General features: G+C 50.9%; 1 protein-coding gene across 3 annotated transcripts in view; it reads left to right on the forward strand.

Moving 5' to 3' along the window:
* The window catches only part of SEPTIN9 (septin 9), a 138,611-nt gene that overhangs the window by 18,850 nt on the left and 106,793 nt on the right, over positions 1 to 12,968 (forward strand). For 2 of the 3 annotated variants that reach the window (XM_063409336.1, XM_063409338.1), the window contains exon 2: positions 6,885 to 6,941. The exons of the other annotated variant lie outside the window; for it this stretch is intronic. In XM_063409336.1, coding sequence (XP_063265406.1) covers positions 6,885 to 6,941 — 57 coding nt within the window. The remainder of the gene's footprint in view (positions 1 to 6,884; positions 6,942 to 12,968) is intronic. 3 annotated transcript variants of the gene reach the window in all.

Consider the following 12,968-nt stretch of genomic DNA (forward strand, 5'->3'; position numbering starts at 1 on the left):
CTGCACGAGTCATTGCTGTGGTGACGTGGCACCGCTGCCCGGCCGGGCCGCTGGAACGCTCCAGCCACAAGGATCACAGATGATGACTAACACACTTTTTTTTCATGAGAAAAACTGCTTGTGCTAATTTTTTTTTTAGTGCTTTCATGGCTGTCCAGCGTATCTCTGAATGAGTATCAGCTGTGAGGAATTTGTGGTCAGTAAGGAACAGATGATCACGAGGGGTGGTGAAATGATCTCGTTATTTCTATGAAGTGAATAACTGAGGACTGAGCTTACTCACCTCAGAATAAACTCAAGGGGGAAAGGGAGACTCTGTGAATTGTTTGAAGGCCATTTTAGTTCTTGAACAAGTTGCCAAAGCACTTGAGATCACTCCAATGTTTTAGTCTTGACACTGAGATTGAATGTCTCCAAAAAGCCAAGACTTCGTTCGAGCACGAGCTTGAATCCATTTGACCAGACAGAAGTGTGTGCTGTGGGTTTTGTGGGTCAGCCAAGGAAATTTTCTGGCCTTAAGCTTTATGGATGCAGAAATTGATTTCCTGAGAATTACTGCAGTTTAATTTGAGTTAACAATTTGAATCAAAGCCTATATTTGGGCCAAGGTTAAAGTGCTGTGTTCCCTGTCACCCTCTGCCACCATGTGCAGGACTGGTCCTTCTACCTAACACAGCCCTTTGCTTGTGCAGACCACTGCTGGCCTTGGGGAAGCCTTTCTAACATTGCAAAAATTGAGGCTTGAGTCTTGCTGCCTCTTGTCATTAGCACAAGCTTCTGGAACATTTTTTTACTGTTAGAATGCTTTTGGCACCTGCTGAAGTAGAGTGCTGTGGTGGGAATAGATGCATCTTGCTAATGTCACTTTTCCTGTGTTTCCTTGAGGGTGATTTGAGCTCCAGCCTCTGGCTGGGTTCTTTCTAAGTGTGAACTTGTGGCTGGTGAGCAGTGTTGTGTGACTCCAGCTCCCACGAGAGGGGAATTGGTGGTGGTTTAGGCTGTCTGTGCTCAGCCTTTGACCTGGACACAGCTTGTTGGTGCATCTAGGCTGTGTTGGAAGGTGTTGGGGCACTCCTGAGTCTGCAGTCAGTGCCCCTTGGCCACAGCATCCCTCCATTCCAGCACCATCCCTCCTTCCATCCCAGCACCATCCCTCCTTCCATCCCAGCACCATCCCTCCTTCCATCCCAGCACCATCCCTCCCTCCAGCATTCCTCTCTCCACCCCACCAGCATCTCTCCATCCTGGTGAAAGCTCAGTTTGCTGCCAGAGATATTTGATCCAGAATGAAACCATGCACTAGAGTTGAAGTTTTTAGTTTTTCTAGCTGTGCTCAGCTTCTTTACAAAGAGTTTCTGTTACGCAGGATCTGGAAAAGTATCTTTTATTCTTCGGAGCATGTTTCTGATTAGTACTGGAAATGAACATGAATTTTTTTCCCTTTTTGTTTAACTGTATTCCTCTTGAGGTTAATGTTGCAAGAGGATTTCAAGCTAATGGAAGGGAGGCTGTAATTGTGTGGTTCACTGGACTTAGAGCAATAGAGATTCTTCTTCCTCTGCCAGTCTGCTCAGAGATGTCCCTCCCTTGCAGTCGCTGGCTCCCCTGTGTCCCCAGCTGTCTCCAGTGACACTCCCTGTGCAGGCCCTGCCTCCAGAGGTGATGTCCTGTGTCAGCATTTGAGCTCTGGAGCAGCCCTGGAGGCAGTGACTGTGATCAAACCACGTGTGGCCTTTCCTCCTGTTAACAGCTCCAGGCCTTGCTGCTGGTGAGGTCTCAGCCACTCTTTTTTATCCCTGGAGCTTTCAGGGCCTGTCTTGGGGAAGCGGGGTGAAATGCAGCTGTCAGTGAAGGGAACTCACCTGCCCCTCTCTGGGTGGTGCCTGTGGCATGAGTACAACGAGAGAGATGTCACACCCTGAGCGGTCCTGGGGGTGGTGGGATGGCCTTGCACAGTGAAAAGAGTGCCAAACCCTGTCCCAGCAGCCTGCACTGGTACCTGAGCATGGCAGTGCCATCCTGGCTGTCCTTTACATGCTCCTGGGTGACAGCAGAGGCCAGGATGGGCTGGAGGAGCTGGGGCTGGGTGTGTGCAGTGCCCAGGGGCTGCAGGTCCTGCCCTGGGGGGAGTCAACCCTGCCAGCCTCTGCTTTGGAAGCTGCTGGGGGTGTGTAGGTGCTGTGAGCTCTCTGAAGGGTTGTTCTGCTGAGGAACCCCCAGCACCCCAAAGCTGGAGCCATGCAGAGCCATGAGCTGGCTCCATGATTTGGCCAGGGGCTGTACACCCCAGGCAGCCAGGAGTGGGGATATGTCCAGGGCAGGAAACTGGTCCTGGATGGAGACATCCCAGCGCTGTCTGGAACCCTGCTGGGCTGTGCTGGGTGAAGAAGGAAGCTGCATTATGTGATCTCAGACCCTGCAGCCAACACATGGAACAGAAGCAAGGCTCACGCTGGCTGCTGGGGTGAGCTGGTGCCTCTTTGCTGACTCCAGCACAGCGTGGGATGGCTCCTGCTGCGTTTGGCCCATCCCTTTCCATCACCACCTTTGTCTGGCTTGGGTTCTGTTGTTTGTTTGTTTTCTTGCTTTTACTGGACTGCCTAGAGAGCGGGTTCCTGAGCTGCATCCTCCATTGTTTGTCCTCACCGCGTGGTTTCTGTTGATAATGGGAATTGCTCGCCTGTCCTTTGGAATTTTACATCATGGGAATGTAGCAGCATGGATGGCTCACTGGGAGGAGAAAATCAATCTCACGTGGGCTCTCTCTTTACTGTTACATTGATCCAGAAGCTCTGCAGTGTGTCATCCAAAAACCCTGGTGTGTTTTGGAGAATGTATGCATTGACATCGATGGAGATGAACACCTCTGGCAATTCCCTGGTTAGCTCCAGGTTCAGATCCGGCCAGCTCAGCCAGAAAAGTCACACTGGACATTTCTCCAGACTGGGTTCCATCCCCCTGCTGCCCTGCCCTGTCTGCACCCCCTGCAGCAGGGTGAGCACCCAGGAGGGGCTCCCATTTCAACCCTGGGATGCTTCACCCCTGTTGTGTTACATCAGCAGCTGCAAGAAGCATGAAACAGTAGAAAACCTGGCCCAGCGTTGTCTGGAGGGAGCAATTTAAACGTGGACTGGCACTGACACGATCCTAGGGGTGATTCTGGGCTTTGTCAGTTGTGAAGGAGACCCAAGAGAGGTTCAGAGGTTTTGGGTGCTGCTGCCTTTCTGCTGGGCCACATGGCCCCAGCCCGTGGATCTGGAGGGAATCAGTCATTGATTATAAAATGTGAAAAAGCTCTGCTCAGCAAGTGAGCCAAGGGGAGGCTGAGCTGGGCTTTGTCCTGCTGAGGCCCATCAGCCCCGCTGAGTGAGCCACTCCTGGACTGACTGACTTTTAATTTTGGACTCTTCCATTCCGAATTCCTTCTGTTGGGAGCCAGGGGGAGAACTCCCAGTTTCAGCTCAATGAAGCACACTGCACTGTATGTCTTAGTCCTGAGGGCTACAGTGCATTTCCAGCGTGGCTGGAGGGCGTTGGTGCTGAGAGGGAAGGCTCACAGACATGGTGTCTGCCGTGGAAATGTTTGATTTTCATCTCAGCTCAAATGTGGGGCTCAAACTGCTGCTTCTAGGCTATAAATAGAGGGAACAGAGGTAACCCCAGCTCAGCAGCTGATGCTCTCTGCTCCTGCCCCCTCTGCCACCTTCCTGGCAGCATATTTTTAGCTGTTGCTTCCTCCTTATTTATTTTATTTTTTGCTAGATCTGCTCTCCCTGCCTTGCCAGGCTGCCAGCTTCCCCTGCTGTTTATCTGCTTTCCAGGACTGTGTCTGGATCCTCCCTCTGTGAAGGGGCAGTGGATCACCACAGACAGCAAGCTTGGCTCAGACTCTGCAGCTCTCCCTCCTCTTTCTGGATTTTCTCTTAAGGTATTGGGCTGCCAGGTTGAAACATAAAAAAATATGTTTGCCCAGTGCTGTTTGTTCTTTACAGGTCTCCACTGATTGTTAATTATCACCATGCTATCTATTTAGGAAAAGACTTTTTTGATAATTAACTCCACCATTTCTAAGAATTGAAGTTAAATCAACAAGTCTCTATCCTCTGTGGGCCCTGCTTTTGCAAGTTCATCCCATTTCCTAGTTTGCTCCTCATTTTCCCTTTGTCTGAGAGAGGATGAACAGCATTATTAGGTGTTATTAATGTTGTTAACAGGCAGTGAAGCAACAGCTGTCAGAAAAACCTCCTCCTAACGCTGCCTCCAGCACAGAGCAAACCAACTCAGCTTGTCCACCCTTTGCAAGAAGGGTGTGAATGATAATTCCAGCAAACCTGGGGGACAGGGCACCCCCACAAACCCTCAGAAAGGTTTGCACAAAAGCCACAGGCTCAGCCAAGGCCGGGATGCTCGGCTGGCTGTGCTGGATGCTCCAAGTGCTGTGTGTGTTTTTCCACTGCTTGCTGAAGGGAATAAAGCCTATTTCCTATCTGTGATCCTGTCCAAGCCTGTAAGCTCCTCGTTCAGCTTCCGTCCTGCCTCGCCGCAGACTGAATGCAGGCTTTGAACATGAAAGGCTGCTCTAACCAGCTCAGCATGGCTGCACATCTGCATTCCTCAGCCTGCCACCCATCAGGGCTGGTTTGCTCTGGGTTTTTTTAGCAATTCTAAAAGCTGGATTTCAACACTGCACCTTGCCTGCACACAGGGAGCTCAGAGGTGGTGTTCTGCATGGGGCAGGGCTGGCATGTGGCTGCTCTTGCAGCCTGGCTCAAGAAGAGCTGTTTAAAAATCAGTTCAGCAGAGGAAATATGGCTTTTCATTCTAGCTAGCGTCCAAAGAAGCAGTAGGCACTTAGAGAGAAAAAAAGAATTAAGAAAAAGATTCCGAGACTGGGTTTAATAGCAAAAATATGTTTGAAATTCAAAATGCTGCTCATAAGGCACAAGTTCCAGAGGCCTCAGCCCTTGTGCTGCTGTCAGTGATGGAAAGTGAGGCTGGGTGATGGCTGTAGCTCCAACCTGCCCTGTTGCCATGCAGGTAAAGCTCTCGAGCACACAGGCTGGGTGTTCCTGCGTGGGGGTGGACAGTCCTGGCTGTATTTTTGACTCTGACAGTCCTGGCTGTATTTTTGGCTCTCTGAGGGCAGAGCTGAGGCAGGGGGTGGCTCTGGGTGGTGCTGCCCAGGGGTTCTCCCTGTGTCGCCCTTTCCCAGGACCAGCCCTGTGGCTCAACCACATCACGTTGTAGGCACAGAGGTTTTTTATGTCAGAAAAGGAAAGGGAGAGAGCAAACACACATGTGCATATATATATATATATATAAATATATATACACAAGCACAGGATTCTGAGCATGAAATGCTTTTTCCATGTCCAGCTGCCAGGCAGCTTTTTCCCTTCCCTCCCTCTATCCCAGGCATTACTGCTATGAAAGTTTCCCTGCCTTTTATCTATATATATCTATTTCTTTTTTAATGTATTTCATTTTCCTTGTACGATGCACTCTTCTAGCTGACAAGGTTTGTAAGATTGTGACTCCATTACAAATCACAGTTTAGAGCTGTTCTGCATCTTAAATTGATGCTGTTTTAATCCCTTTGCTTCTTGTCCAACAGATCTGGTAGATGGTGAGAAGACAGTTTAAATAATACAATTGAATGACACCACCACCAAGAAATCCTGGGGGTTTCTTTCCAGTTTGCAGGTAGAAACCCTGACCCGAGGTTTTTGTGTGCTGAGGCAGGGTTTGGAATGAGCTGAGGAGATCCCATGGCTTGGCAGCTCCAGCTTCTTGTGCCCAAGATGCTGGACACTGTCCTGGAGCTGGTGTCCGTCCTGGACACTCTCCTTGAGCTGGTGTCCATCCTGGACACTGTCCTGGAGCTCGTGTCCATCCTGAACACTCTCCTTGAGCTGGTGTCCATCCTGGACACTCTCCTTGAGCTGGTGTCCATCCCTCTGCTCCTCCAGCAGGACACCCCAGACCTCCTGGGCATGTCCATACCAGGAGATCATACCATTTTTGAGGATTCCAGGATATAGCATCCTACCTGAGGTGGTTCACTGCATTTGTTGTGGCCACTTTTTTTGAGATAAAAAGCCAGAAGGTGAGGCACAAATCCATGTCCAGTTTCATATGGCTGTGTTTAAACTAAATGGGATTTCTGGGGGTTTTAAGGAGAATTGGGGTTCTTGCTGAGTGGGGAGCGAGTGCTGTGGCAATCATCGTTTTACAAACAGGCAGCTGGCATGGCAGAGAAATTAAACAAGCTGATGATGGGTCAGAAATGTTGGTGTAGTCAGCAGGTGACACTGGCTTGCCTGGAGTCTGGGACACAGGCAGGCACCTGGGAATTCCTGAGGACTCTGAAATGGGGGTGCAAGGGGAGGTGACTCCCCTGTTCCACTGCTCTGACCCCACACAGGATGTGTTCCCAGGATGTGGGTACAGCCCACCAGAGAGGAGTCTCTGTAAGTGCAGGAGTCATGCAAATACCAAAATTCCTGTGCTCTCCTCTCCCAGCAAGGAAATCTGTCTCAAGAAGTGCTGCACTTCTCTAGGATAAAATACCCTGCAGTGAGAGATGAATGTGAATGTCCCACATAATGATTTCTAAAGTCCCTTCTGGAGTTTCTGGAAACCCTAAATACATTTGTGAGTTTGGTGTGTTTAAATAATAATGTTTGACATCTTCAGGGAAAGGTGGAGGTCTCTCCTCAGGTGGTTTTTGGTTAAAATAACGTGCAGCTCTCCCTGGATCTGAGAGATGGTTGTACCAAGCAGATTCCCGACAGGGCTGTGCCAGATGTAGAGTGATAGCAGGGAGGTAACTCCACACACAATATTCACATGGACTCCTTATTCCAACCTTCTTCTCCCTTTAGGAATCATCCGGACCTCCAGCGGGAGACTTCGGAGGCTCAGCGACCAGACCAGTCCCAGTAAGTGTGGGGATTCCTCTCTTTCAAACCTCCTCATCCAACTAAAATTAAAATAAAAATGGAAAAAATAGAGGGAATGCAGGAGGTGAGAGTCAGAAATCACATGTCTCAAAGGCAAAGCTTGCAGCTGATAAATGCAGAGCTCTCTGTGCTGGAGAAAGAAAGCAGTACATGGGAAAAACAGAGCGTGGGATATATATATATCTTTTTGTTAAAAGCCCCAACAAACTATGAAAAGAAAGAGAATATAAAATATTCCTTACTGTATAATGGGTCCAGAGACAATAATTAACAAGCTCCAACCCAATTCAACATAGGGCAACAAAAAGCAGGAGTGGCCTGTGGTTGAAACCCACTTTAGTCCTTAGGAGCTCCTTTGGACTCTCCTTAGCTATTATTTTTTATTGGATGTGCAGGTTTATGGATTATAAGTGCTTGTAGCTAAATTTACAGCCCTAATTGCAGCTTAATGTGTTTGGAAGCTGCTTCTGATTCAGAAGGAAGCGGGTGGGAGGGTTTGCTTTTCTTCAGAAGGTGTTTCCCAGCCTCAGGAAAGCAGCAGCAGAATTCCCAGTGCTTGTGAGTACCTGAGGCTGTGTGCTCTGTTTGTTTGTGTGTGACTCGTGCTGGGGCTGCCCAGGTGTCCCTGGTGGTTTTCTGCAAATGAAAAATGTCACTGTTCTCATCTAAAAAACTCCAAGGGAAGCTGAGGCAGCCCAGGTCTGGGCTTTTCCTTCTGGGAGCCCCTTTTGCTGGCTGTGTGAGCCCCTCTGATGAGCCTGTGCTGCTGCTCCCTGGTTCAAACCCCTGTGGGAAGCTGTCTCCACATCGAGGTGCTTTGGACATCCCACACATTATTCTTCATCAGCAGGAGCTTTGTTGCCACTGAAATCTTCCTTCTTGTTTCCTTCTCTGATATCACAGAGTGCTAGAAGGGTTTGGGTTGGAAGGAACCTTAGAGATCATCTAATTCCAGCCTGGATGACCTCCCCTCACCACTGATGCCTCATTTTCTCTGCTGCCTGTCCCCCCCAAACCCCACTGCCCTCCTCAGCACCCTGCCCTGACCACACTCACTTCAGGTTTTGTCCTCTCCTGTCGCCTTGGTCTCTCTGTCCCTCAGCTGCTCTCTCCAGGCTCGATTTGCTGTCTCAGTCCATCTCCTCAGCCCTCATATCCTGCCTCAGCTCCCAGATGGGCTTATCAAAACAGAGCTCTGCAGCTTTCCCTCGGCGTGGGTGGCAGCACAAAGCCACCCTGGGGGTGCCTTCCTGGAGCAGGGGCTGTGCTGGAGCAGCCAGCAGCACATGTGGGACGGGGATTAGTCACAGATATCTGGCTGAACGTGCACTTGAACACCCTGGGACACTGCCTGCCCGGCCTCTTGGAGTCCAGGGCATCCCTCTGGCTGCCCTGAGGGGTCTGGGACCCTGGCAGAGGGGTCTGGGACCCTGGCACAGAGCCCAAAACAACCCTGTCTTTGAGCTCAGCCCATGGAAAAAATTACCAATGTTATGTGAAGAATTACAAGCCACAAGAGTGTGAAATAAATAGTAATTAAGTTTGTCACAGGGTGGAAATGTAGAATTTGGAATTTTTAGAATGGAGGTTGGGAAGACAAGGTGGAGGAATCAGGGCATTGTCCTGTTCTCCTTCCTCTTCTCCTCTAGATTCCATCTTCTGCTGTGACAGGGCACACAAGATTGGTTTAGTTTGCACTCGTGTTTAGAATAGGTATGAATTAGTTGGTATAGAATTGTGAATAAAAATACATTGTAGAAGGTCAGAGAACTGGTAAAAGGGTCTGGGATCTCCTGACCAGGGGGAGTCTGCTCGTGCCCTGCTCTGCAGAAGGACACTTGGCAGGGCAGAGAGAGAACAGAGAGATAAGGAAGAATAAACAACCTTGGAAAGCTGAGCTTGCAGACTCTGTGCTTCTTTTCTGGTTTGGGCATGGGGCTTTCAGGAAGAAAAACTCCAAACTCACACATCTGGAGGAAAATCAGCCCTGAGACTGCCCTCCTGAGCTCACCAGCACAGGGACAGCTGCTGATGGCACAGGTGAGGGTGGCAGGGGCTGCCAGGCGGTGACACTGCCCTGCACTGTCACCACCATCAGTGGGAGGATGGGATCACGGACAGAGGAGGCCACTGCACCCCAAACTGACACCGAGTGGCAGCAAAAGGGCATTGAGTGGGGATTATTGGGGAGCCCTGGGGTTGTGTGAGTGTTAAAGCTTCACGACAGCACAAGGACAGAAGGGCTGAGCTGAAGTTTAGAGCTGCTGCTTCCAAAAATGTTAGAGCTGATGCTTCCAAACTCGGCCACCAGCGCAGCGCTGGCAGTTCTGAGCTGAAGCGTGTGTTTATCCTGTGCATATGCACAAACAAAGCTGCTGCCTCAGCCCTGGCACCGCCTGCTCTCATGTACAGACATCCCAGGGCAGAAGGGGGAATTGGTGCAGCTCCAAAGGGAATCCACACTGACAGACACAGCACATTTGTTCAAGCATGTTTTCCTTAGACTAATTATATACTTTTCTGGTGAGAGACCCTGTAAATTTTAATTCTTTTTTTTTGAGTTAAAAAATCAAATGAGCAGTTCAGTCCTTCAGTTTACATTGCAGTAAATATTTATGGCTCCATATAACTGCAGCTCAATTTCCCCTTGTTTCAAGTCCAAATTTTCCCCTCTGCACATCTGGCCTTGCACCCAGAAGCTTTTATTCCTGTAAAAGATAAATTGGGGTTGGGATGACTGAGCAGGGGTTGCAAGTGAAGCGTTGCGGGAGGGGCTGGGTTGCTTTGGGCTCTTTGCCACCTAAACAAAGAAAGGGATGATGTGCATCTCCATAGCCACCAACTCCTGGCATCCAGAGAGCTCCACAGGCATCCACGTGCTGCCTTGGGGTGTGCAGTGAGGGTAGGAACCTGCAGAACTGGTGCTGGCCTCTTTTGGAACCCTCATTCTGCCACTCAGATTTTCTTTTCCCTCTGGAAGTGGTTGTGTGGCGCTGGCATCCAGCAGTTCCAGGGATTTGGGGCTGTGGGGCTGGTTTTGTTCAAACCTGCGGTGCAGTCCCAGATAAGCCCCTGGGGTGGGACTCAGAACTCCTTCTCCAGCTCTCCTGGAGCTGTTTCAGGCACTGGAAGGGGCTCTGAGGTCTCCCTGGAGCCCTCCCCAGGTCACCCCATCTCTCCCAGCCTGGCTGCAGAGCAGAGGGAGCAGTCCTCAGGAGCATCCAGCCCTTGGAGCATCCCTGTGCTCTCCTCTGGACTCCCTCCTGCCCTTCACATCCTTCCTGTGTTGATGGCCCCAGAGCTGCAGGAAGGGGTCTCAGGAGAGTGGAATAGAGGGGCAGATCCCCTCCCTTGACCTGCTGCTCCCAATTCTTGCACTGCAGCCCAGGACACGTTTGGCTCTCCGGGCCAGCAGTGCACCTTGCCGAGTTCTGTGGAGCTTCTCATCAACCAACAGCCCCAAGCCCTCCCCAGGAATAGTCCTGATCCCTTCTCAGCCCAGCCTGTGCTTGGGATTGCCCTGACCCATGTGCAGGACACTGCCCTGGCCCTGCTGAACTTCCTGAGGGTCACATGAGGCTGTCCAGGCCCCTCTGGATGATCCCAGCCCTGCAGAGTGTCTGCTGCCTGAGTTAGGAGTGGCGTGTCAGGGAAGTTACTCCCACCTCATTTCCCTACAACTCTACCTGATGGATTTGAAGGAGAGAAATATTTGCTGACATTTGCCATGTGGAGCAGGGCTGTGTTCACAGCTCAGCCAGAAAACAGCCCAGAGCAGCTGGAGTGGAAGGAACTGGGATCGTGTTCCTCTCGGGCAGCCAGCTGTGCTCTGTACTTTGATTTGTTTCCAGCCTACAACTCAGTTTTTGCTAAAGAGGAAGGAACTCCCCTGGCAAGGGTAACACAAGAGAGGGTCCATGAAGAGCTAGAGTTTACTGATTTAGCTACACCAGCAGATTTTCCCTGTGTAGGTGAGCAGGGAGGGCGATGCCTTCCAGCTGTGTTTCGGCAGCACTGCTCTGGCCCCGTGCTCTTTGTGCCTCAGGTGCTTTGTTCACGAGAGGTCCCAAAGGGGTGGGAGGGGAGCAGGTGCCTCAGCTTTCCTGTTGGAGCCTTTGTGTGGCTGTGAGGCTGCCTGGAGCAGGGGCAGCCTGCCAGGGCCAGGGCAGGCAGGACTTTTCCATGCAGAAAGGGAGAGCGCAGCGGCCCCGCTCCTGCCTCGTCAGCAGCTGGCTGTGGATCAGCCACAGCTTGTCTCGGAGCTTTTTGGAAGTGCAGGGCATAATTTGGAGAGGCAGGAAGTCAAGGCCAGCTCTCTGGGTTGTGTTAGAAAGGGGCACTCCACCTTTGCTGGGATAGCTTGTCTTGTGCTGTCTAAATGCTTCTTTTGGGTAGAAGGTGGGGAGTTCCCATCCAGATGTTGTTTGTACCTGCTCAAGCCCCCTGTTCACCCTTCATGATGGTGGTAGCTGGGCCAGAAGCCTCAGTGGGTGGACCAGTGTGGGCTGGGGATGGAGGAGGAGGGAGGTGGCTCAAAGCTGCAAATTGTGGTTTGAGCCTGTGAGCTCCTAGCACCCCACTTACCCTGATGTCACTGCACTGCCCAGGGCACCCCAGGGGTCTCTGGCACCTGGGATTAACAAGAATAAAAATATTATAGTCTTACGTGAAAATTTCAACAAGATAATTCTTGTCTTACTTGGTTCTTCCCTGATCAAGCCCTGCATTTTCCCTTTAATAGTTATGGATGTTCCTATTTCATAGCTTGGAAAAATAAAGCCGCAGAGAGCCTGAAAGCTGTGCCTTAAGCACTGCCTGTGAGTCCAGGAATCCTTCCCCATGGGCACTGAAATGGGAAGATGTGAGGCCAGGTGGGTGGAAGAGCTGAACACACATAGCTGTGGGCATGGTTTAAATTGGCATTGGCTTTAACAGGGACAGCAGGATTTCAGCAGAGCTCACTAATTTGGATTGCTCAGAATTCACAGTAGATATGACAACAGATCTTGCTGTTTCCATCTCTTGACTTAGTACCTTGCCCTGAGGATCATCTCCTCTCTTTGTGCCTGGAGTCTGTGAGAGGACAAGTGTAGAAACTGGTTTCTGTGAGGCTGTGGGTTAACCAGGATAGTGGAGATAAACAAAAGGGATGTCAGGAGCCGGGGGCTCCCCACTGGAGCGTGCATGATGGCTGTTACATAAGCGAATTCCGAGTGCTATAAAAACCATTAGGTGTGTGAGGGGTTTTTCCTCAGGGAAGTGCTGTCAGAACTGTCACACTTCTGCAGCTCAGACGTGGGCACTGCCACTCACAGCACAGCCCTCCACGTGTCAGCGTGGCATCTGAGCAAACTGAGGCTGGGAACCTCCTGTAAACCCGGGCACAGCCCTTCAGCTTGTCCTGCATCTGTCTGTAGCTTCCTGCTGGCATCCTGAGACCCAGGCTGGAGTGCAGGCTCCGGGTGCAGCTCTGGAAGCTGGGAGGATGCACAGTGTGCACTGCAGTGTCAGCACCTCTCTGGCGTGTGGTGAAATGTCCTCAAGGGACCAGGGGTGGTTTAGATTGGATATCAGGAAAAATTTCTTCACTGGGAAGGTGGTCTGGCATTGGAACAGGCTGCCCAAGGCAGGGTGGAATTACCATCCCTTGAAACGTTCGAAAGTCCTGTGGGTGTGGCACTCGAGGACATGGTTTGGTGGTGAGCACTGCGGTGATGGGCTAATGGTTGTGCTCAGTGAACTCCTGGAGCTCTTTTCCAACCCAAATTCTGCTGTGATTCTGTGCTTGAAGCACAGAGGTGCCTTTCACTGCGCTGGAGCAGCTGAGGGGTTAACTGGAGCCTGTGGTTGCAGCCTCGTGGCTCTGGATGTGTCCTTAGATGAGGTCACACGAATTTCTTCGGGCAGCCTCTATTCCCCTTTGTCTGAGGCACCAAACCGGTCACCCCAGCTGTGCAGCTCTCCTGCCAGAGCATCCCCATGCACCACCCGCTCCCCTCGGGCTCC

Source organism: Prinia subflava, chromosome 12 (assembly GCF_021018805.1).
Source record: "Prinia subflava isolate CZ2003 ecotype Zambia chromosome 12, Cam_Psub_1.2, whole genome shotgun sequence".
Classification (NCBI taxonomy): Eukaryota; Metazoa; Chordata; class Aves; order Passeriformes; family Cisticolidae; genus Prinia; species Prinia subflava.